General features: G+C 41.0%; 1 protein-coding gene across 5 annotated transcripts in view; it reads left to right on the top strand.

Moving 5' to 3' along the window:
* Positions 1-25884, top strand: part of si:ch73-383l1.1 (receptor tyrosine-protein kinase erbB-4) — a 354983-nt gene that overhangs the window by 168721 nt on the left and 160378 nt on the right. For all 5 annotated transcript variants that reach the window (XM_019351950.2, XM_019351949.2, XM_013276352.3 and 2 more), the window contains exon 2: positions 10047-10198. In XM_019351950.2, the coding sequence (XP_019207495.1) occupies positions 10047-10198 (152 nt within the window). The remainder of the gene's footprint in view (positions 1-10046; positions 10199-25884) is intronic.

Raw genomic sequence — 25884 nt, 5'->3', positions numbered from 1 at the left:
CTCCATATCTTTATGGAACTTGCTTTGTGCACTGGTGCACAGCCATGTTGGAACAGGAAGGGACCATCCTCAAACTGTTCCCACAAAGTTGGGAACATGAAGTTGTCCAAAATGTCTTGGTATTCTGAAGCATTAAGATTTCTTGTTATAGGAACTAAGGGCCAAGCAAAACTCCTAAAAAAACAACGCAACACCATAATCCTCCCTCAACCAAACTTTACACTTAGCACAGTGCAGTCAGACAAGTACCGTTCACCTGGCAACAACCAAACCCAGACGGATGCCAGATGGAGACACTTGATTCGTCACTTTAGAGCAGTGGAGATGAGTTCTCTTGAGTCCAGTGAAGTGCTTTACACCACTGCATTCAACACTTTGCATTGTGCTTGGTGATCTAAGGCTTGGATGGAGCTGCTCAGTTCCATGAAGCTCTCTATGCACTGTTCTTGAAATAATCTGAAGGCCACATGAAGTTTGGAGGTCTGCAGTAATTGACTCTGCAGAAAGTTGGATACATCTGCATGCTACAATCCTCAGCATCTGCTGACCTTGCTCTGTGATTCCACTTTCTGGTTGAGCTGCTGTCGTTCCCAGTCGCTTCCACTTTGGTATAATTCCAACAGTTGATTGTGGAATATTTAGTAGCGGAAAAATGTCACGACTGTACTTGTTTCACAGGTGGCATCCTATCATGGTACCATGCTGGAATTCACTGAGCTCAAGAGAGCAACCCATTCTTTCACAAATGTTTGTAGCGGTCTGCAGGCCTGGGTCCTTGATTTTATACATCTGTGGCCATGAAAGTGATTGGAACACCTGAATGAATATTTGTGGCAATATAGTGTCCAGATGAGTAGCTTTGCAAGAGACAAACTTAAAAATCCTTCTTTAACATGTACTAGGCCTATACTCAGTCAATTCTTTAAGTTCCTTTCCCTTTAATTTCATTTGCTTGCGATTGGCTGCCCCTCGTAAACTAAAGGTTTGAACAGCAGGTGGGTGGAGCTGCCTGTAGATGACCTTATGATGTAATGTTTTGATTGACAAGATCTTAAATGAACAAAGACCTCCTAAATCTAAAAAAAACCTTAAAAGATCAGCATGCAGGATATGACCATACATCCACTGGCATCATTCTCTCATTTTTACTTTAAAAAGAAAGGTCCATTTCTTTAATAGCTCCCCTCTGTTATTTCTCTGGTGCAGACCGGTCTAATCAATAATTCCGAACAATGAATTTGAAATGATTGCAAAGGTGACTGAGAGAGCACCAAATGATTTTCCGAGTGTCAGGTCATATTTTCCTCTTCAGGGCTAAACACTTGTGTAGTAAAGAAGAAAAAAAAACTTTTTTTCTGCTTTAAAAGTGCAGTTATTGGTTTTCAAACTTGGGAAAATTGTTTTCTTTGACCTTTATTGATCAGACTGTCCTAAAGCGGCACAAATAAAGCAGCATAAATTCTCACAAACTGAGAGCCATTCCCCTGACATGCATAAGGGATCACACTGCTAAGACCGTACGCCATGTTTGACTGTGACCTCGGTTAAGAAAGTTCAGGGGTTTGTGCCGTTGCTTTGAAGCTTCGAACCAAAACAAATACGTGAGAGGTGAATAACTCGAAGTTTTCCACGATTCGCAAGAATCGCGTTACTTTTCCAGCACTCATGTCATCACATTCTCACTGGATAACAAACATGCTGTGCGAGGCTGTCAGTTTCGGTTGACGACACATTACTGTGGGCTTTAGATTTGCGTTTCATCGTTGTGAGATGTCTTGCTTGCCATCCTCTGATAACATTTTTTAAAAAGTCTAAGAAATCCAGGATGGAAGTGGATGTTTGGCCCTCGTGCTGCTAAAACCAACTGCTGCAAACTTTTGCCCCGTGCACACTGTTTTTCAGAAGGAAACTTGAGATGTTTTTCTTGCAGTTTGTGTAGCAGATGTCCTTGGTGATGTGGGTGTAGCTAACTGTGAGCTAAAGCAGCTCCAAAACCATCCTTTGAAAAGAGCTGTGACCCCGTGCCCGAGCACCAAACCTGCCCTCTTTAACCTGTCATGTCATGTTCATGCTGGTCTGCTGACCCTTGCTGCTGCCTCACCACCCACTCAGTCCACCATCACAGCTCCACAAGCAGGAGCCTTTTCTGCTGTTTAAAGATTTATGCAGTATTCTCGTAGTTCTTAATCTCAATTTTCTACCATAGATGAAAAAAGAAAAGAAGTCAGACTTTTGGGACACATATCCATTTTAACTTACATAGCACCCTTCATACATGCACCTTAACGATCAGAGGAAAAAGATGGAATAACAAGTAACACAATACAGTCTGTGAAATAGAATAATTCATTAAATAAATATGAATATAAATAAAAGTGGTAGCACTTTATAATAATGTCACACTATTAAGCATTACTAAGATATTAGCAAGTGCTTAGTTCAGCATTTATATACCATTACTCCTCCTTAATATGCCATTTATAAATACAGATATGTTCATCTGTCTGTTACACCATGTTCAGCTATCGCTGCTACTACATCACTATTAGTAATAATCATACTCATAGTCATAATAATCTGTGTTTGTGAATGACATAGTAAGGAGTAATGCTATATGAATGATGAATTAACCACTTGCTCATACCTTAAGCGCTAATGCTTATAGTTACTAATAAATTTAATAATGTTTATTAGTGTGACATAATTATAAAAGTAAATACAATGATTAAAAATGCAATGAAATAAATAACAGCATATATATAATATTTAAAAACAAATTAATTACAAAAGTCAACAATACAAAATTAAAAATGAAAGTACAGACAAACAGGGAGTTAGCATTTGCCTGAACATGAAGCTAATGCTATAGTGTCTCAAACCTGCATTCATTCTAATGGCCAGCAGGGGGTGACGTCTCCTGTTACAAAACAATTGGCAGAATACATAGACGTCTAAAACTACCTTACATCCTAGTGATCTACATCCACAGTCGTCCACATTCTTACTGTATTTACTGTCTCAATTAGTAGTTTCAAGTATTACTGAATACAACATGATTTTCATTTTTCAAAAATGCACAAACATTTAGAGTAAAAAACTGCAAAAACTGTGAATGCTGCACATAGCGATGTCATACCTACTATAGATTTCAATACAAAAATTATAAAAACGCGACTGTACTTACTTTTGTTTTAGTACTGTAGGTACCACAGGTAGCATGTGTAGCGAGGCTAGTTCTTCCAGAACGCTACACGTGGATAATGGACTGCAGCTGCCGCTCCAGCCCTAATCGTTGATAAAAAACATGTAGCAAGTAGCAACTTTTTTACTTGCTTACTTTTTAGTTTGTCTTTTTGAGCTGGCATCGCCACTGTGAAAACAACTGTGCTGCTACTCTAAAGGCGCGATTCCCAAAGTGTGGGCCAGCCCTGGTGGGCTGTGGGTTGCACATTGGCCTTAACGCTATGCATATGACTGGGTAGCTTTAATAATTTATAACCAAAAACCTGTTGTTGTTTTTTAAGGAAACCCATCAATTTCTCCTGTATTTTGATTAGAGGCAAGATTTAGAGTGAAGATCGGGTCACAGCACTCTTGACTTTGGACTAGCATTATATACAGTGATGTAACATAAATTATTATAATGTAACGTCACATTACAGCTCATAGTAAAGTTATTAGCCTACTGGGTAACAGTCCTGTTTTTTCGGTCTGTGTCCTGTCAACAAAATCAGCAAAAATAAAACTATATGTTAACATTGTAACAATCGATGTGGCTAAGGAGGTCACAATTTAAAACATCTTTATTATAAAGTTGTTTTAAATCACTGACATGGCTCTAGAAGGCTATTTGGTTACAGTTTTACAGTTCAAGCCTCTTTTTGCTTTCAATGTCCGGTTTCACGACACCAAGACCTTAAAAGCATAAATGTTTAACTAGAAAATGAGCGTTACCAGACCAGTGGGTGATGCAATTATATCTGCCTCTAACTCCGACAGGTTATGTTGTTCACAGCTACAAAAAAGCACTTCTTACTTCAGCTGTTCTCTCAGACATAACTGTTTGTATTTAGTCGTGACAGAGCCCCTCCCAAACCGAGCGGGATTTACAGAAAAATGATCCACTACATTATCAGGTGCAATTTTGAATAACTGATAACGGCCTCGCTGCTTACTGTTCAGTCTCTTTACAGTATCTGAGAGTGGTAAGGGAAGGAGAGAGGAGAACTTTGGAAATATGAGACAGCCTAAACCTGCAACAGGAGGACAGAAACATGATAAGAGAGCAGACGCAGAGAGAAGGAAAGGATTGTAAGGAAGAGATGGAGTGCGAAATGAGAACAAGCACAGCTCAGTATTTCAATGTGAAAGTGCTTTCGTCTTTTACTTCATGCATGGGTCAGAAATGTGTCAAAATCACTGTGCATACACTCGCATGTCTCTACTTGTACCTTCTCCCCATTAATCTCCACTTTCAGAATCTGCTAAAGACTGTGTACAGCACTGCGCATAAATACAATGAAATCTCCATCTTCCTTGTTTTTTATTAGCCGCCATCAATATCACTCATTCCTTCCAGTTACAAAGCTGGAAACGTCATCAGTGTAACTGAGAACATCACTTCTAGTAAAGCGATGAGTCATTGCAGTCTGTTTTACTGCTGAGGGTGTGATAATTTTACTATGAAAAAGTCTTCCCAGTAGCTCGCTCTCTCTTTTCTTTTTACTATTTGTCTCATTTCTGCACTTGTTCAACGTGTAGTCTCGTTTCTCTGCTTCATTCACCGTCCTGTCCGTTTTTGTTTCCTCTTTTCTTTCCTGTGGCTTCTGCCCATTTTTTTCCTTTCTTCACTCTTGCTGCTGATAAATGTGCCAGTTCTTTGTTTAAGTGCACCAAACCACCTATGTTTACCTTTTGCCTGACAAGGAGCTGGCGTGGCCGGATGAATAATGACTGTGTCTGGAAGGAGCAAAACAGTGTGACGCTGCTGTAGCTCTGCCAGGCCTCGTGAGGAGGAGTTGATGGTTTGGTCAACAAAGCATGTGACTTTGACTTGAGAGCCTGCTGTTTACAGACTGTTTTCTGTGAACAGGCAGTCTTTTTAACTGTGGCCGTGAGATTTAGCTAACCTTTATCCATTTAATCAACTCAGTTTATGCAAAATATGCGTTTTGGAAAGTAGTGACTGACCAATAACATTTATCAAGAGATTGTCACTCACTGTAGAGTCCCGATTGCAAAATTTGCACACAAATCAACTTTGTTTGAAAGTGTTTAAAGGACCAGTTTTACTGGGAGTTTTGGGGTTAGTGTTGGTGAACCAATTACAGAAAAGAAAAAGAAAACACAAGCTATATTCTTGCATGTGTATCAAATTTGACATGAAAAGGGTCTGTGATGGCCAGGATACAGGATACCCTGAAACAACAATATTCAGTACAAAATTTAAACCAAAATCCTAATTTGAATACAGAATTTATTGGGCTTTATTTTTAAGTCATGGATGGATGCATGAATGAATACAGTAGATGGATGACAGGATTTCACAGTTCCAGAAATTACTAGTTGCTACCTGTGCAAGAAAAACTGCATGATCCTCCATCCATCCAACTTTTTCCCCTTAGTCCAATTCAGGGTCACCGGGGTTCAGCCATAGAGTAAGAGGCACGGTACGCTGAAAGAAGTGCACTGGCATTTAAAGGTTCTATTCCATGTTTTGAGTTTCCGTTTGAATAAGCTGAGCTGTTTCTCTGTGTTGTAAATGTAAAGTAGTTTATGTAATGCACCCCTCTGCCTGGCCTGTGTTTCTGCAAAAAAACACCGTTGTATATTCAACCCATTGTCCTGCCTGGCATATATCAGCTCCTAGACTGTACACACTGAGATACAAACGCACACACCTGAGCCGTCAAGTGGACACGGCCTCGTGTCACCTGATGGTTTAACGGGGAAAAGAGCTGCAGCTCAATACTTACATCTCCCATCGATGGTTGTGGGAGAGAGAGAGAGAACAATAGAGAGGGTAGAAACAAAGAAATGGATGGCTAGGGGGCAGAGAAAAAAGAAATTAAGAAGGGGGAAAGAGAGAGAGAGAGATGTAGAGCAGATGGATTCGGACACTTTTGAAACCAGCCCAGAGAAGAGAGCATTTACAGTAGAGCGCGTCGGTGTGAATGTTAATGCTCGGGGACGTCGTTCTCGTTCTCACAAATAAAAGATTGTGTCTCTCTTTCTTTCAGTTTTGTTCCTTTGCTTGGTTTAACCTTGCTTACTCACTCTGAATGAATGCTGTTTCTCTCTTATTCTGTTTGTGTGTGTGTGTGTGTGTGTGTGTGTGTGTGTGTGTGTGTGTGTGTGTGTGTGTGTGTGTGTGTGCACAGCTGGTTGATATTGGCTTTTGAGAGTTGTTTTCGCCTCACTTTTCACCTCTCCCCTCTGATCTTTTATCACCACACAAACTCTCTCTCTCTCACTCACACACACTCACACACACACACACACACACACACACACACAACTAGGTTTCAATAACAGATTATTACAGAAGCCTCGCTAACCTTTCATCTCTACACACAGAAAAAATATATCCTCTCACTCACACGGACACACACAAACACACACGCGCGTTTATCGATCAGACCAATTTTAGAGCCTCGCACAGACTTCCTTTGAGTTTGTAGCCACTCTTAAATCATTTCATCTAATAACTAATCTGTGTGTGTGTGTGTGTGTGTGTGTGTGTGTGGTCAGCAAATCTCATTTATCACCATAGTTCAGGTCCCCTCACTGCCATTCGGCCCCATGCATCCTGTACCCACAGCAATATGGTGGATCACAGAGGAGAGAAAGTGCGCTCATCTTTGCAGAGCCAACGATCCATAAAGCAATATGGGAGTTTATGAGCTCTCAATGTTGTTCAGTATGAGGCCAAGTTCAACTATGCAATAGCCCTTTGTCTTTTTTTTCTGTCTTTTTTTGTTGTTGTTCTCTTTTCCTGAATTTCTTGCTATTGAGTGTGAAAATGTGAACTTTGGCTTTAAAAAATATGCAAGCAGGAGGAGAAACGCAAGTGGGTGATACTAAATGACAGCATTATAATTTATATAGTAGAGGTAAAATAAGTTATCTAAAGGCCGATCAACAGCACCAACTGCAAAAATATAACTTTTTCAAACACAAAAAACCAAAAATCAAGTCCCAACTCACCACAGTTTTTTTCCTGTCTAATTGGTACAGTTTTAATTAAATCCAAATTTCCATCAGACACATCATGCAAAGTGCATAACAAGATAAGTGAAGCCAAAGTGAACGGACATACAAAGTACCAGAAGGATGCAAAACACATGAAAAGTCATTTAAACACACTGAAGCACAAAGAGAAGCAGTCAGACAATTATGTGTCACAAATGGTGGCGTTCAGAGGCTTCAGTAAAACTAAACTTTAACAGCTCAACGGTTCAAATTAATCAAAGTCCAAAAATGCAAAGAACATTTTTTTAAAAAGAAGCAAAAACAAGAGAGCTGGGAGTAAGTAGGAAGCCAAAAGAAACAACCCAACGAGGAACATGAGGGAGTATACACAGACGCCCTGACAAAGACAGAGGGGAGGACGAGCGTTCATGCACTGAGGGCTGACTGTGAATGAGAAACAGGGGGAAACAATCAGGACAGTCACAAAGGAGGAAGTAAAACTAATAGAAGGCATGATGGAAGACAAACGTTCAAAGTAAAGCAGGAAATATCCAAAAAGCAGAGATGTGAAGACAGAGACAGGGGGGCTAACAGCAAGCAGATCTTAGCAGATCTTAAAATTAGGTAAATACAAAAAAAGTCCACCTTTCCTGCTTCCAGTGGAATTAAACAGGTAATCAAATGCACTTGATTATCTGAACATCAGCAAGTATGAGCACCTCTATAAAAACTGCATTGTGTTGGCACAGTGCTGAGGGAAAAAAGACATTAGCGGTATTCTTAGAGGGTTGGATTTTCCAAATTTTAAGACCTGGTAAGGGCATCATGTTTCATTGTTTGATGAAAAATATCATCGTTAATCGGATATATAATGCATAATAAGTTCATAGTAAACCATATATTTACTTTTAATATGTATATGATCTGGTGTGAGTGAATTAAGGCATGGGAAACATTTCCTTTACCATGATATTCACCACTCTAGTTTGCCTTTGTCCATGGGAAATTTTGATGTTTGCTCTACATAAGACACAATAGGCTCATTCAATCTCTACTTCCTTCACTTCTGCTCACCTAAACAGTCGGTGCTGTATCTGAAAAAAAGGCGATTATTCTGTTTTAAAGTAAGACCTATTCGAAGTTGAACTGCTGACAAACTTTAATGAGCAGTTTAATTACATTGAGCCAAACTCCATTCTGGTGCCACGCACGCACACACCGACACACAAACCTCTGGTCGCGCCTGCGGTAACATGGCGATCGTGCCAGCTGAATGGAGCAGATGGTCGCAGGACTGAGACTGGGGAGCTTGAGTGACTGGTGGAAATGCTGGCAGGGACGGAAAGAGGGCTTGATGGGTGCAAATATGAGGAACTAATTACAGTGGTAGCCACTGCATTAGTCGATTGTGTTGCATTTATCATGAGCACTGCAGACGGCCAGTTACATTACTTATTTCTGCAAAGGAGTTGAATATGGGGGACCAAAACTGTCAAGATTTAAAATAAATGAGTCATAAAAAAATTAATATTCAAACACAAAATAGCATTAAATATGAATGTAGGTAATAATTCATTCATAAAATCATTGTAGTCTATTTGTCTTGTCTCTTGTGTATTTTCTGATGTTTTAATTTCCTCGTGTAGTTGCATTTTTGCATTATCTGTCCTCACTGCGTCTTGCAAAAAGTTTAAAAAGTTGCACTTTTTCTGTATTTAATGTCCATTTCTATTACTTTTGCTATATTTCTAGAATGTTTTAATTAACTTTATTTACTTTTTTGGTATTATTTTCCTTTTTTCTCTTTATTTTACTCTTCTTTTGATGAATAAATGCGTGGCTGGTTTTGTGGCTTTATGGTGTTGCTCTTGACTCTTAGAAAGTTCCCTTGCTTTTCATGCCTTTCTACAGTATAGAGTTTGCAGTTAGGTAGGGAACAAAAATAGTTGTTTTTGTGCACGCAGCTAAAACTGGGAGAAAAGCCGACCCTTATCTAATTGCCCGGCGTTCCCACACACCAACAGAGCCGTGTCTACTCCCCATAATATCTTCAAAGTCTTGTAATCTCGTCAGCCAAGTAAAGTCTCCAAGTGAAACCCTCTGTAAAGGTCAACCAATGCAATTTGAATATCTTTGATTAAACGGCGTGCCGGTGCCAGACCTAGACTGTAGGTCAGTGCCTCAGAGAAATGATATCCACCCCTCTAACCCCACTTGTCCCTCCCCAAGTCTTCACTCTCGCGTCTCCCTCATTGTCGAGGGTCACGTCTGCTGCACTCCCCTTTCAGCAATTTATGTAATCCCTCAATCCTCGATTCCCTCCCACTGTTCCCTCTGTCCTTCAGCCCTCCCTCGTTCACTTTCTTTCACTGTGTCGAGCTCTCGTATTCACACGGTTTTAGTCCTCAGATCTCCGCTCCTGGATGTTTCTTTGTCTTGATTTCATTGTAACGCATTCGGAGCACACGCCAGTGAAGCGATTCATCAGCAGACGAGTGCTTTAGTTACAAATTCCACCATGTGCAGCCGTGGCTGTAGTTATAGAATAGAGTGAGATCAGATATATGGGATTTTCCTTCAGTTTTACAAGAGGGGCAAAAAAGAAAAAGCTGTTTAAGTTATCTAGGTTAACTGGTTGTGCTGACCTTTAAGTGTTGTGTATGTATGTAATCAAGTTAGCTAGCCTGCTGGCCTTTAAGCATAATGACTACTGTGGTCATGAATGGCTGAAAATCATTAATTACACTGTTTGCGTTTCTCCCTTTTTGAATCTGTCAGCATATTAAATATGCTCTGTAAGACAAATTGTCTCAAACATGACCCTTTTTTTCTTCTTCTTCTGTTTTTGTGTGTAGTTTGTCCTGGTACAGAGAACAAATTGAGCACACTGTCTGACCTGGACCAGCAGTACCGCACCCTGAAGAAGCTCTACGAGAACTGCGAAGTCGTCATGGGGAATCTGGAGATTACCAGCATTGATCGAAACCGCAACCTCTCCTTCCTCAAGGTACGGGGGTGAAACTGTCTCTGGTTCGTTTGCTTTAATGGATAGATGGTGAGCAAGAGAGAAAGACTGGGCGTTTTAGCATTCTGTATTGGGCAACAGATGGGATTCAGGACCACGGAGAGAGACAGGCAGAAAGACGGTGAATGTTTTACAATGAGAGCGCTCAGGCTCTGTCTCTGCTCACTCATTCTCTGTTTTCTCCATCGTAAACACTCACTAATTTATGGTCAGTGCTAAATCAAGATTTTTAGATTCGTAAAGGCATAAACCTCTTAAACCTTCACTGACTCAACATTGTGCTAAACCATGCATAAATCATGGTATACAAATGTGGATAGTTAAAGTGGTAGTGGCTAAATATAGACAGACTGGAATGTATTTTTAGAGACACAAAGAAAGAGCTGGAGTGTTTCGGCATCTTAAGTCGGACACAGAGATCCCAGTCAGGAGACTTAACCCAGTTTTGATTATGTTCAAGATCTAAGGTTCACACGGTGCACACAGACGGAAAAGGTTTTCTGAACTCATTAGAGTTCATTTGTTGTGTGAAATGATTCTATATTACATATCTATGAGGCACAAATATATACTATAGTCCAGATTTAGAAAACACAGTCAGTTCATTTCAACATCAAGTACAATAGACATGCTTGTTTTTGGTGTTAAATATTGATGCAATTAGCCATAAACTCCATGTTGCAAATATTGGTAAATCGATTTGCGTGTCTGATTTAAATATTCTCTTTGTTATTTTTAAGGTGCTCCCACAAATGTATATAGAACATGGTCAGTTGCAAAAATCTCTGAGTTAACTACCTCTTACAACAATTTTGTCACTGCACTCTCTCAGTGCTTTTTTTTAAAACACCAAAACCCAGTTTGCGCATTCGTAAATCTAGCCCTAACTGTGGAAAACCACTGGATCACCTGCATATTACACCTACAGAAGTTGTTCAGCTATGGAAACCCATGCCATGAAGCTCCGGGCGCACAGTTTTTGTGCTGATGGTCAGAGGAGGTTTGTAACTCTGCAGTTTTTGAGTCGGCAGACTCAAGCAAGCAAGCGATTGGCAACAGTGGGAAGGAAAAACTCCCTTTTAACAGGAAGAAGCCACTGGCAGAATCAGGCTCTGGGTTGAGCCACTGGATTCACTGCCACCCCACATCACCTAATTGGTCGGTAGATGCTTTTCAACACATCCAGCTGGCAAATGGCATATAAGGACCATTATATGAGCTAACTATAGTTGGTGCACATATGCAAGCTACTTTGGAGCCCATCTCCAGCCCTCTTCCTCCTTTTCGTGCTGTTTCTGAGTCAGTGTACGAGCGGTCACTGATGTTTGCTACATTCTGCACTGGTCTCTCTCAGTGTTTTTCAGTGCTCTCCATGCCAGCAGAGCAACCAAATTTAAACTACTGCAGATAAAAAACAACCCCCCCCCCCCACCCCCCCCCCCACCCCACCCCACACACACACACACACACACCCACACACCTTTTTGGACTGCAGAGGTGCTGAATGAAATGTATTTTAAAAGATAACCAATTTAACAAACTCTTAAAAAGTTGGATAATGCCTTTCAGAGACAATGCTTTTGCATTCAAGGCAGCTGACTCACTGAATCTCTTATCTGGTGGGAGTTACAATAATTTAACAAGCAAAGGGTTGAAATTTTATTCACTTCAAGAGAACCCATAGATATTGATTGAAGTCCTTTGCCAAGACAATACAACACATCGCAGTACAATGGAACTCATGATAAGAGGCAGTGGTAAGAATTACAATGGAAGAAACGTCTGTGAAAGACTGCAGGCAAATGAGAGGCACTCTGAATGCAAAGTGGCATCGCCATTCCAGCTGAACACAGTCATCTCCTGGGTCTGCAGCTGCTTTTGGAATGTGTGTGTGTTTCTATGTGTGTGTGTGTGTGTGTGTGTGTGTGTGTGTGTGTGTGTGTGTGTGTGTGTGTGTGTGTGTGTCATCCGGCCTGTATTTTAAAATTCACTTTTTTCTCTACTGCATGCACACATACTGTATGTGCCACCAGGCCCAGTCCCTCCTCCCTGCTGTTTAATGAAGTGAGGTGCAGTCTAATTACTGGGCCAGAGCTATCAAATGAATACCATAAACAGTCCCATTAGGCCCAGCATCATTAGAGAAACAATTAGGCATCTGGGGAATTGTTAACTGAAAGTGAAGCGGGAGGGGGGGCAGTCGTAAAGCAGTAATCCTATTGGTTACAAGAAATCAGTGAGATCCCACCTGGATTTTTAAAAGCTTACTCATGGACCCTTCTAAAGCTCGGTACAGTTTACCAGTTCTGACTTGTTGATCACCAAACAAAACCAGATGGAAAGTGTTTTCTATTCTTAACCATAAGCAGTGAAGTCGCGCTGCTTCCTGTTCCTCTTGCTTGTCAGTCTGCAACTTAAAATACTGCCCCTAAACTTGGAGCATATGCATAATGGTTCATGCAAAGTTCAGCATCGGCACATCGTCTGCACATACACACATCTGAGCGCAGCACACAGGCTCAAACACGTTGAGCCGCAGGCAGCGTGGAAACGCTAGGACAGGGAAAATCAGCAGCTTGGGAGGAACATAAAGTATATATGGACGAATGGATGGCCACGGCACGGAGGGATGGAGAGGTAAAAAAAAGAAGAAAAGAAGGAGAGAGGAAAGAGAAGAGCAAGAGGGATGTCACTTTTATGGCTCGCAAAAACAGCTGCTGTGTGAAAATTACAGCGTGCAGCTATTGTGTGTGTTTGTGTGTTTATGAAGGGGGGGGGTGATACAGGGCAGAAATGGAGGGGAGTGAGGGAGAGAGGGCAGCGACAGACATGAAGGCGTGGTGATTTTAGCCTGGTGAGATGCTGACAGTTAGACGGATGATGTGGCTCTGCAGCCTTCTCTGGTGCAGCTTTGCTCTAAAGCACATTTCCTTGACTTTTACTTAGTCTCTGCCTCCGTTCAGTGCACTCAGATATCGCAGATTGGGGCCAATTTTTACTTACAAATACATCCTGATGCTTTTTTTTTCTCACCACACAGGTGGAGCTTTATCAGTCACTGTGCAGCTTTCCTGTGTGAAAATATGTCAAATTTCAAGATGCAGTTTTAAATAAAGGAGATACTTGAAGCCTTTAATGTCTTGATTTCTTGGCTTTGATGTGAGGTCACATGTATTAAATTACTGCCAATGCGGAGGTCAGCTGCCCCCAAATCGACCCCAGTCTAATCCAGAGGAAGGCGAATAGAAATTATGTGATGAGAGTATGAACGAAGATTTTAATAGATCTTATTATCAGGTCATACAGGCCATGAAGTCAGGCTCAGCCTCAACCCTGGAAGATCAGTGTTAGACAGGCTTGATACAGCCGGCTGATGATGCTTTAGCTCATCAATATGCTGTGGATCTGCAAATCGCTTTGCAACCCACCTCCACCTCCATCAGTGTCATGTCCAGTATCACTGATGCCTGTTTTTTGTACTTATTTTAGTTAATGCTTCACATCCTGTAACACAGGGCTTACATTATGCTGGAGTTGTGCAGGGCTGAACTCAGTTACATTGACTTTTCCGGTTGATCAGAGCATCTCATACATTAACAATGCACTGTATATATTATTTAACTACTGCTGTTAGATGTATAAAATGTAGCTTTCAGATATTACATATTGGAAATGTCCCTTCATGCTCTCAACAAGTTTGCAGTATAGTATAGATTTGTTTGAATGCACTCATTGGATTGACTTATAACTATAAGACCAAGGAACTCAGGTGAAGGACAAAGCAGATATTAGTCATAGATAAGAAGTGGCATCGCTATCATCACTGTCAGCTGAAATTCTTAACAAGCAGTATCAGGTCTCGAAAGTTCCCAGACGTTTTCGTGCTTAGTAAAAACTTCTCTCTGAAAGTGTTGGTGGTTCTTTAGAAGTACTTTAAGCTGAGCGATGAATGTTTTGTGACCACAGTCACAGGTGTCTGAAGGGCATCACCATGCTGCTGCCTGGCATACCCCTCTTTCTAGTTTGCTGGCCAGCTCCCTTGGACGTTGTCTGTCTGTCACTCACAATGACCTATTTTCCCAGAAGTGAAGCGAGGAGCCGTGCCAAGTGGCCCGCAGTGGCCCACAAGCAGCTAATGATGTCACCTAGGCTGAAGGACTCTTCATTAAAGCCGGATCAATCTGCCGGCTAGCGCTGCAAAACACAGGGCGCGATGCCAGGTCTGCAGCTGAGAGCGCCGCGACTGGCGGGTGTCTATCCACGAAGCCACGAAAACGTCACACACAGCTAACGCTTTAAACTCTCTCTAAAGTTCCCCCAAGAGGACTGAATCCATCACAAGTTAGGGATACAAACACACATTCTTGGACACGCACACAGTCTTCAGCAATAAAGGGAGATGAATGACACGGTCACTGAGGTGTATACTCTATGTCGACATGCAGACGGAGACACTCTTTACTGAGCTTATCTCTGGCAAACACCAGCAAGGAGAGACAGAGAGAAAACAGAGATACAGCTTTTTTAACCGGGACTCATTTCCAAACTCTCACTTTTTTTTTTTTTAAAGAATGGCAGCGAGGATGTGACTTCGGTTCAGCACAGCCGGGAAACAGAGGAGAGAGGAAAATATAAAGTGAGATGAGACAGGCGAGAAAAGAGACTTCTTCCACCAAAGGCTTTCAGCTGAAAATGAAAGCGTTCAGTTGTTCTGCAGCTCAGCTATTCTCAAAGCGTACATCCTGAGACTACGTCTGCTGCCTCTTACTGTATGCATATACGTGCATCCGAACATGGCCTCAAGTCAAAACGAGGCCACGCTTAAGGGGAGCAAAGGTCACTCGGCTCAGAGTGGCGCTGTTCGTTTCTTTGATGAACCTTCCTCCTTGCTCTTTTACGTCATAACCTCTTCGGCCTTGGAGGGATTTTTCTCATTTTATGTCCTTGCTCTAACCCGCTGAGATCGGAGTGTTAGTCAGAGATTACGGCTTCACCGTGTCATTATTCAGAGCTCTTCTGATCGCCCGCCTCTCTGTCTGAGAGTGCGGTCCTATGCCATTAATTTACCGCGAGGCAGTAATTCAGACTTCACTCTATCACACTTGTTTCACCGTGTCTGCCCTTCAACATGTTTGCCATTCATCCTAGTTAGTTATGATATACTATATTGACACTTACTTGGTGTACTTTCTCAAGGTGTGGCCTCTTTTTTACACCGAGGAACATCTAAAAGCTTCTGAAATATAATATTATAGAGAATGATGTTCTAGGGGAAATCCTTACATGCGGTGGGGCCACTATGCCAACGTTGTTGTTTTCCATTGAAGCAGTCTCCTCTAGGATAACAGGTCTTTGACCCATAGGGCCCAAGGGGCTCAGCAAACGTTTTAGCATTCAAATTATAGAAATCATATGCTATGGCTTTCATGGTCACCAAATCCTAAACCAATTTGACCTCTAGAACTTGGACTTGTGTGGAGTCCTGTGTTAAACAGTCCACTACCTAAATTCTAGACTCTTTGTTTGGTGTATCTTGCTAGTACCTGGTTAGACTTCCTTTTGCCTCCAAAAACTCCCTTAATCCTTTATGGCATTGATTCAAGAAGGCACAGCAAAGTCATTGTCATGTTCAAGAAACCAGTTTGAGACGATCTGAGCTTTGTGACCTGGTGTGTTATCCTTGCTGGTAGCAGCCATCAGGGGATGAGTACACTGTGGTTATAAAGGGAAAAACATGGTCAGCAACAATCCTCAGGTAGGATGTAGTGTTTAAACAATGCTCAGTGTGCACTGAGGGGCCCAAAGTGAGCCAAGAAACACCAAAAACCTCGAAGTGTTGATATAAAGCAGGACGGATCTATGCTTTCGGGTTATTTGGATCAAATTTTGATCCTAGTCAAGACTCATCAGACCAGGCAACGTTTTATTATTCCTTATTTTTTTCTGATGTTCCAATCTTCCAGTACTTTCCAAGCCTAATGGCACCTGGATGGGCAAAAGGAATAAAGAGAATCACTTGTAAATATTTTCATCACTGATTAAAAGCATTTATTCATTGTGTCACATCAGCTTGATTTGATAATTGCAGAATCTTCCACCACTTGCTTCTCAATGACTAAATCCCTCTGTGCTGTGCTTTGTGGGTGTTTGCTGCCTGTTTTTTGGATGAGACTGAGAAAAGAGCTCTTCCCTCAAAGTGAGGGATGTTATTTACATGGAGAGAGACAGAGAGAGGTACGATACGGGGCCACCGTGGAGGTCAAGTACTTTCTCTCACTCTCCGTCCCTGCTCTCTATAAATGTTTCATGCTATTGTGCTCCACGTTGCTCAATAGCTGCCACAGGGCCTCTTCACCATGTAATGACACCATGATCCCGAGCGACAGTGGGAAGAAGGGGGGGCTTACTAGCTGGGTGGATCGTACAGTTTCATTAGCCTCTGAACCGTTGAGGAGCTCATAAAAGGTTGGGACTGTCGCTTGGAACGGGGGGCTGTTAGCGCCTCGCGGGCACCCAGCAGTGTTTGCATAATTACAGCTCTTAACGCTGGGAAAATTAGCACCCTGCTCGTGCCAGCCAGCACCCTGCCAGATCACGGTGGCACTGCCCTGATGTATCTTATAGCTCGTTAATTGTCGGATAATGGAGATGTCGAAGTCCAAGAGAAGAAAAATAGAACATTTTACTCTGTGTTCTTTATTTATTTAAAATTTTTTGGCTCCTTTACCAGAGTGGAGCCTAGAGTTAAGTAATCTCTTAAGAAGAAAAATGGCAGGAAAGTAGAGACTAGAGAAAAAATAATGAGTGAAGCATTCTATTTGTCGCAACGATTGCCTTGTTTCATACATTTTCAAAGGCATGAGAAAACATTTGGCCATAATATGTTTTTATTATCCATAATGCATCTTTTTAGAGCTACAACATATGTGTGCACTTACTCTACCAATCTTTTTTTTAAAGACTTACAAAAGGATGAACACAAACGACCAACAACATCTTGATGTCTGACAGCTAAGCATTGGCAGCTCTGTCATTTCCACCCTTTCTATCTCTTTGATTGCCAAAGATAAACAAAAGCTAGCAAAGTGAGCAAAAATGCCTCCTTTCATGTAAGTTGCTGCTTAGACTGGATCAAGTTATTACTTCTGCTTTGTTGCTGCAGGTGCAGCTGTTTTATTTGAGCACCAAGGTGCACGCCTTGATCATTTTTCTGACTATCAGGCGTTGGTGCATTGATGTTTGTTTCATAACACATTTTCAAAGTGCCTGATGTTTTACTTTGGGGCCTGTGTCTAAGTAACATCAGTGAGAACAAAAAAACACCTTTAACTAAGAACTGTATCTACCCAATGTACTTTACTGTGCAACTATCTTGAACCACCCCTCATTTCTTTATATATTTGTTGGAAAATTGGAAATAGGTGAAAACATTCATAGAAATACCAAAAAATAAGGCAAAAACAGAGTTTGCCCGATTCTAATGAGCTTGAAAGTCGATATTTGGTGTGACCACCTTTATTCTTCACCACAGTCTGTCTATTAGGCAGCTTTTTCATCATTTCTTTAAGTAGTTTTCAGGAATAGTTCTCCAGGCTTCTTTGGATGTTTCTGCCTTTTGTTCTGTTCTCTGTCAACACGATCCCACACTGCTTCAATAATGTTGAGGTCCGGGCTCTGCGGAGGCCGATCCATGACTGATAGTGTTCCACTGTGTGTTTATCTATCCAGGTATGATTTTACTGCATTGGCATTTTGGTTGGGGAGCATTGTCATGCTGAAAAATGAAGCTGCTGCCAATCAAATATTTTCCAGATGGTCTTGCATGGTGCATCAAAATCTAATAGTGCTTTTCTGTGTTCATAATTCATCAATTTTGACAAGGTCTTCTTGTTTCTTAAGGACATGATTTTCAGTTACTATTCATCTTCAACAGATAGTTACTGAAGATCATGCCATATTTTTGGCTCCTTGGGAATCACCTTGTTGGTACAACATGGTTGAAAACTGTTGTATTTTTCATAGATTCAACTAAAGAAATGTGAGAAAATGATGTGTTCTTGTGACAGGCTGCTAGTAACAAAGTGCCTAAAGATACTATTTAAAATTGGTTCTTTGCCAGTATGTCTGTTATGTGTAGACACAAAACTGGTTCATCCCTGGAATTAGGCATTTCTTTTTTATGTTGAATGGTTCATAGGTCAGTGTTGAGCCGCTTAACAAACAAACAAACGTTCCTCTGAAAATGGTCAGGTACAAGGACTGGACTGAAAATGAGTGGAAAAAGCAGTCATTTCCAAAGAAACACTTTAAAATACCTTCAGAAACCCTGGAGAGCTATTGATCAAAACCACCAGCAAGTTCCCAGAAAGTCTGGCTCCTCAGAAGTGAAATATAAAGAAATGAAGGGTGGCTAAAGACTTTTGCACAGCGCTGGAACATCTCTTTAAACCTTTACAGCAATACAAGAACTTCCCAGCCTTATATTTGTTGAGTATGACAAATCATTTATAAATTAAATACCCCATTGATTTGATATTGACAGAAAGTAATCATAAGTGTCCAATCTAATGGACATCATCACATCTAAAATACTGTATTACATTTTCTTACAGAACAGTGTATCCTCTTCCAAGTTAAGCATCTTAGAGTAGCAACATTGTTTATCTAAATCTGGTGTTGCTATAAGCCCCTTTTGATGCACTGCCAAACTATCCATGATATACGCCGCTTCTTGCAAACCAGCACTGGAAAAACCCCTGTTCCCCTCTGACCCTACATGGAGAAGTGTTTAAGTCAATGGCTGGATAACAGTGCCAACGGTACTTCTATTAAAAATATAAAGTTGTGTACTATTTATGTGTAGTTACAGAAATTTGGGTAAATGGCATGATCCGACCACTTTAAGAGCTTAATCTGATTAACGTGTGTGTGAGAGAGAGAGCTAATGGAAAACACTTTTCAACCATTAATTGTGATTAAACGTTTGGTATCTGAGAACAATTTTAGTTAATGGAGCTACTTTTGAATAGAGAGTGCACATTAGAATTCTTCTGAGCCTTGATTAGGACGTGTATTAACTTTCCACAAACACACACTCTCCAACATTAGCTTAGCAGCCTAATGTTCAGGCTGTGCTATAGTTTGCCATCATTAATCAACCCTATCAACTCACCCAATTTGAATCCCCTTGATTCATAGTAATTTTTAATCAGAGTAGGCATCCTCCTCTACATTCTAGCAGGTTCAGAAGGGGGTCATCATTCACTGTGATCAGTGGTAAACGCAGCAATTCAGGTTATGTTGAAGACCCTTGAGCAGCTGTATGAAAAAGTAAAACACGAGGTAGTGATTGTAGCTTTACTATCTATTTTAACTTAAACCGGGATTGCTGGACTCTGTTACAGGTTTTTGCATAGTGTTTTGTCTTAGGCACGTTACAATGAGTTCAGTCTCAGAACAGCAATGTCTTACTACAGAATCCCAGTGCCATATCAAACATGCGTGATTTAAGTCTGTCATACAGTCATACAGGTTTGTAGAAGTATGAAATCACTGTGCCATTTGGTCTCTACATGGACTGGTGCATTAGCTTTAGCTGGTAATGGTTTGGGCCATGGCTAATCCCCAGGAGTTTTTGGAAAATACTCTGTGGACTAAAGAGATGAAAATAGAACTATTTGAAAGGTTTCAATCCTGTTACGTTTTCAACTATTACCATTGGAGCCCTTGTGTTCTGTAGCAGGACTATGATCTAAAACACACCAACAACTCCACCTCTGAATTGCTCTGGAAAGATTTTGGGGTGGCCCAGTCAAAGTCCAAACTTCTGGTGGCACAACCAGCTATGAGGACTATTTCTAGAAAATTACTTTCTTCCACAGAGACAGGTAAGTTTGAATGACTTTTTCCCCTCTAAGAAATGTAATCCTCATTTCAAAACAGCATTTGGTATTTATGTAGGTTACCAAATACCTCTAACATTAGAATTTGTTTGATCTGAAACATGTAAGTCTGAAAATTGTCTGAAAAACTGAAATCATAAGGTGGCAAATACTTCTTTACAACACTGTACAAACTATACGAATAGTCTATTAACAAAACGGTATCTATAGATTTAATTATTTGGGAAAGGGAGTCTTGATGATCAGGTATTGGGTAAGTTGGATAAGAAGTTGGTGTTGGGTAAGTTGTGTGAGTTGGGTAAGAAATAAAGGAGGAAGAACACATAAAATACATAGTAAAGTAGTGTAAATACATTATTTACACACTTCCAAATATTGTGTAAAAACACAATGAAAAACAGGCCAAACCAGGAATTTGGGATTTCCACTGTTTAACCTGACTCCCGTGGTGGCTGCACCTCTCTGAGCACCGGGTGGGATTAGTAAGTGGTATGATAGTCACAGCTCCTGTTCATTACTGGACTCCTAGCAGTCTAGCCTCCAGCACTGGAAAGTTGGAGCTGGAGTAACAGAAAAAATGCACATACCTACACACACACACACACATGCATGCTGTACATATTAAGGAAGCACGCACGTTCACGCAAACATGAAGGCAGATAACCTGCCTCACATTCAGGATCGGTTCGTCCTCTGTGTCATTGTATGTGGTCGACTGCGCGCCTGCTTTTTTTGTCTGCCTGATCAAAACAGACGTGGTGCAGAGCAGAGGTCTCGGAGGTGAAATTAAAGTCTTGCTTCCTCCATGGTTTGGAGGGGGGGGGGAAGTGATTACCGCTAAATTAAAAGGTACGACCATAAAAGCGTGCCACCGCCGAACCCTCGCAATTCATCAAAATGATCCCACGGCGCGTCTTTTGCTTATCAAATTGTAAAATATTGTCCATGACAGTGGCGTAACAGGGTCGTAATTAATGCACTAAATCAATTCTGAATCACTCTGCGCAGAGTGGCCCTGCTGGGACGCCATCATTATCACAAATTATGGTGGCAGATGCATGGGGCCGAAAGGAATGGATAAAGCTCTGGCGGCGTCTTTCCCTCCTCTACAACAAGTTCATTTTCCGCTCTGTGTGACTCACCGAGTGTCAAACCGTGTGGCATTTCTCCTCACTCACACTTGTGCTACCTTATTACAAGGTGCAAATAGTTTTATTAGTGAGCGCTATTTTTAAAATTCACATCCTGAAATTATCCCTTCGCTGCCGCTGACATGTGGGGTTTGATGACAAAATGCATGTCTTCATCTTCAAAGAGGTAAGTCACAGAGATGAATACATTATAGTTACGTTTCTTTTCTTTTCTTCTGAACGTGAGTGTGAGTAACACAGAGAGGCTGGGCATTAAAATACAGCTGTTTAAAGGAGATATTGACTCCCACAGCTGACTGTGTGAGATATGTATGGTGTTTGCTCCAAAAGAAGGCATTTTTCTTATCTCATATGAAGAAAAACCTAATCTTTTGTTTTACAGGCATCTTTTATGATCCTGTATGGACTGGACCAGATATTTGTCATAAAGGTTGTTTATCCTAATGGACTCAAACCATACATGACTGGCTACACCATCGCTGACGAGTTGACATCCTCAGGATTTGGACCTTGAAGATTTGCGCCTACCAAAGAAGCCTAATTTACGGGACATCCACCCAGAAAGCAATGCCGCTGACCACAGAGACCATAGATAATCAATGACAATGACATTCAGCGACTTCAAGTGGCGACAGGTGAAATAACCACTGGTGATGTAAAATGGGCAACCCACATGACTGAGGCAACTACTAGTGAGAGCGAAGGACGCCACTATTGACATGATGGCCTAATGATGGGAAACAGTGGCTGGAGACTGCAACACAGTCAAAATTATTGTTACTCTGTGCAATGAACTTGTAGTCTTATTGCCTTTGAAATGGCTGTTTTGAAGATAGGGCCAGGTCTGCAACCACTCAAACAGTTGCCACCTTCAAAGTGACTTTGGTGCGTTAAAGTGGCAATTTTACGGCGATTAACGGTGATACGTCTTTGAAAATCACTAATCTGAGTGGAAGTAATCCTATTGTCTGTGTATGTAAACGGCAACAGCCAGAACTACTTAGATCTGAAACAGAAATTCCTTCTCAGATAGTGACGTGGTTGCTGCAGGATGGTCATTTAATGGCAAATTGGCAATCTGTCTGTGTGCCAAACTGTACAACCACTTCTTAAAACTTTTTCCCCTTCATCATCAAATTACCAGAATACCTCATGTAGCCCGCATACATTTTCATATATTTGGGTGACCAACATAAATACAGCCAAGAAGCCCCGACATCCATGTTTTTCCTGGTGCACTCACTTAGAAGTTGTGAAACACAGATTGTTCTAATGAGAATCTCGCACTCATTCAGGTTAGAGTGAGTCAGGGCCATGGAATAACACAAATAAATAATGGAGTTTCTCTTGTCCTAGTCTTGTCTCCTACAGCTTCCCATGAACTTTCTGAAATCCTCTGATCTCATCTGCTAACTTATGAAAAGTTACATTATGAGCACAGTCCACGAGACTGAACAATTTTGTCTTGCTGTGCTTGTGCAACCATTCTCTGACTTCATATGACTTTTTGAAGGCATATGAAGTCATTGCTGCAGGATATATTATGTATGCATATTGCATTTGTATGACATTTCCTAAAGATTTCGTGACTCGCAATGATTTATAAGATTTCTTCCAATTGCATATTCTGCAGTGTGCCCAACAGAAGTTCTTTAATTCTGTATAGTTCTATTGTTGATTTAGGTGCCGTGTTTGCATATGAAGGACCACATGATGTGCATGAGAAACACTCTGAATGTTTGATGGTCCCATATTTTTTGTTATTTATTACATGATGATGGAGGCAAAATATGTAAAGATAGGAGGGAAAAGCACCAAAGTCCTTAGTGTCAAGGAGAAAAGAGGCATTGACAAAATAAAGTTACAGGGAAATCTTTAGTATTTTAGAAAAAGAATTTAATGAGAGTACGCTCATGTAAATTGTCATAGCTGCATGCTGTTACTACTACTACTTTTTAAATGTGTCTTCCTGTACTGGATACAATGCTGTGAAAAAGTTTTTGCCCCCTTCCTGACTTATTTGGGTTTGGGTTTTTTTGCATATTTGAAACACTTACATGATTCAGATCATTAAACAATTTTTAATATTACACAAAAATAAAGTGAGTAAATGCAAATTCCCCCCTAAATCTAGTAACCGGTTGTGCCATCCTTGGCAGCAAGAACCACAATCAAGCATTTTCGATAACTGGCAACGATTCTTTCACATCACTGTGGAGGAACTTTGGCCCACTTTTCTTTGTAGAACTGTTTGAATTCAGACACATTGGCGGGTTTTCCAGCATGAACAGCCTGTTTAAGGTCACGTCACAGTGCCTCAATCAGATTTAAGTCCAGCCTTTGACTCGGCCACTCCAAAACTTCTTTCAGGATTTTCTGGTAGAGAGCAGAATTCATGGTTCCATCAATTACATCAAGTAGTCGTGAAGCAGCAAAGGTTCTGTTTAAGTGATTTCCTGATTCAGCAGGTCTGCCAGTAACCAGGCCTGGGTAAATCTAAACTCTTTCTAAAAACTGTGGTTAAGCACAGTTGAGTCACTGCTACAATCAGCTGGTCTGCTGACTGTAATGAAATGTGGGATCAGATTTGCTCTAAATACCACTCATTAGCAGTTTTGGGATAAGCATTTAAGTGTCGGTTGTGTGTAGGGGGTGTTGGCATTTTTCACACATCTGCTATCATACCAGGCATTAACACATTAATAACCCCAAATGTGGGCACAGGGACTAACTCAGATTACTGTACCTTAGTATCAATCCAATACTGTCCTCTCACATGTTCTAATTCAACTTGGTGACACAAAGCTGTTGAGGTTTAACGTTTCTCCCGGTACTGTGTTAACAGACTGAGAAGTCACACTGGTGCCAACATTTAGAGCACCCAGCCTTTTTCCTCCCGAGTCCCCTTTGCAGATATTAGAAATGCATCTTAGCCTCGGATTAATTTATGAATTTGTGTAAATTGTTTCTCCCAACGCCTTTTTAATATCTTTCTCTCTGGGAAAATACACCCCGCATCACGGTACTGCTGCTGCTGCTCTGAGCGGAAGCAACAGATTGCGCTCCTCGGTGACATTTACGCTGCGTGCGAGTGTGAGCATGTATCCGTGCGTCTTACGATTCGTGTGCATTTGTGACTCGTTGTGTCTTTGTGCACCTTGCCTTTCTGTTGGTGTGATTGAACTGTTCACTCCCAGTCCTCCTACTGTGACGTCTTACAAACTAGCGGAGGAAGAAACTGCATGATGAAAAATTACATTTTGCTGCATTCAATGGAAGTTGTTACTAGAATTTACTGAGATTATACCTACATGAGAATTATTAATAGGCTTTTACATATAATAATAACTGTCGAGCCCGTTGAAAAATGCCTGCTGTCATGCATGTGATCCATCTAATCCGTAGAGTATTCTCTTATGATGGATTTGAACTAGCTATTGCTATGAATGGCTATCCCTGCTGTGAAGAAACCCAAGCCCTCCTCAATTTGCACCCGAAATGCCGTCCAAAATTTTCTTTCTAATTGCTAACATAGCCTCTATAATTCTCGGGAGGGAAACATTTAGAGAACATGAAATACTAGAAAGAAATAGAAGGAAAAAAGGGCCTTAATCACAGAGATGCCAATTTTCTTTGGATTAGTATTATCACAGCACTTCGAAGGGAAATATGCAAGAGTGAAAGGGAAGGTTTGCAAGATGGTAGTTAGACCGGCTATGATGTATGGTTTGGAGACGGTGGCTCTGACAGAAACACAGAAGGCGAGCTGGAGATATGGTAAGATTTTCAATGGGAGTGATCAGAAGGGACAAGACAAAGTTGGATGCCAGGACATGCAGAGGGTTGGTGTGACAGAGAAAGGCTGGGGTGAGATGAAGGCGGATGATCTGCTGTGGTGACCCCTAAAAGAACCAGCTCAAAGAAGATGATTTCAAAAGTAGGTGGTTTGAGGTGGAATTTTTTACTCTGCAAACTGCAAACAAGGCAGATTTGTACAGAAAAAAGAGCCCCGGCTAACAGATTCTATTATATAGACACGGTCAGTGTTAAACGTGACTTTCTTTGGCCACAGAGAAAAAAAAACAAGTGAATACAACTGTAGCAAAGACACAAAAGATTTTTGATGGTTCTCCTTAAGTTTTCATTGGTTACATAACATTATTAAGGAAATTTCTGGCACAACTTCGGCTACTTCCAAGGTGTTTGGAGGAAGCTAAAGTGAGCTAAAGTGGACTCTGCTCACTGTTACTTGTATCTCCTTCTAAGCTTATTGGTGCGGCCCTCCACAACAGTCCCAGTTTCTCATATAGAATAGAATAGAATAGAATAGAATAGAATTCAACTTTATTGTCATTGCACATGCACAGGTACAGGGCAACGAAATGCAGTTTGCATCCATCCAGAAGTGCTTTAGTGATATAGATATATTACAATATATATTAGCAGTAATATAGATATGCAAGTATATTACAGAAATGGGTCTATTGTGGTATGTTAAATGTACACATATGGCCTCTTGGGAAGATTAATTGCCAAACCCTTGTTTAAATGACTTTTCAGGTCACTGTGTTTTATCTTTATTGTCATCATGTACAGCCTCTCAACATTTTGGGTA

Source organism: Oreochromis niloticus, linkage group LG23 (assembly GCF_001858045.2).
Source record: "Oreochromis niloticus isolate F11D_XX linkage group LG23, O_niloticus_UMD_NMBU, whole genome shotgun sequence".
NCBI classification, from domain to species: Eukaryota; Metazoa; Chordata; class Actinopteri; order Cichliformes; family Cichlidae; genus Oreochromis; species Oreochromis niloticus.
This window is presented reverse-complemented; position numbering and strand designations above follow the sequence as displayed.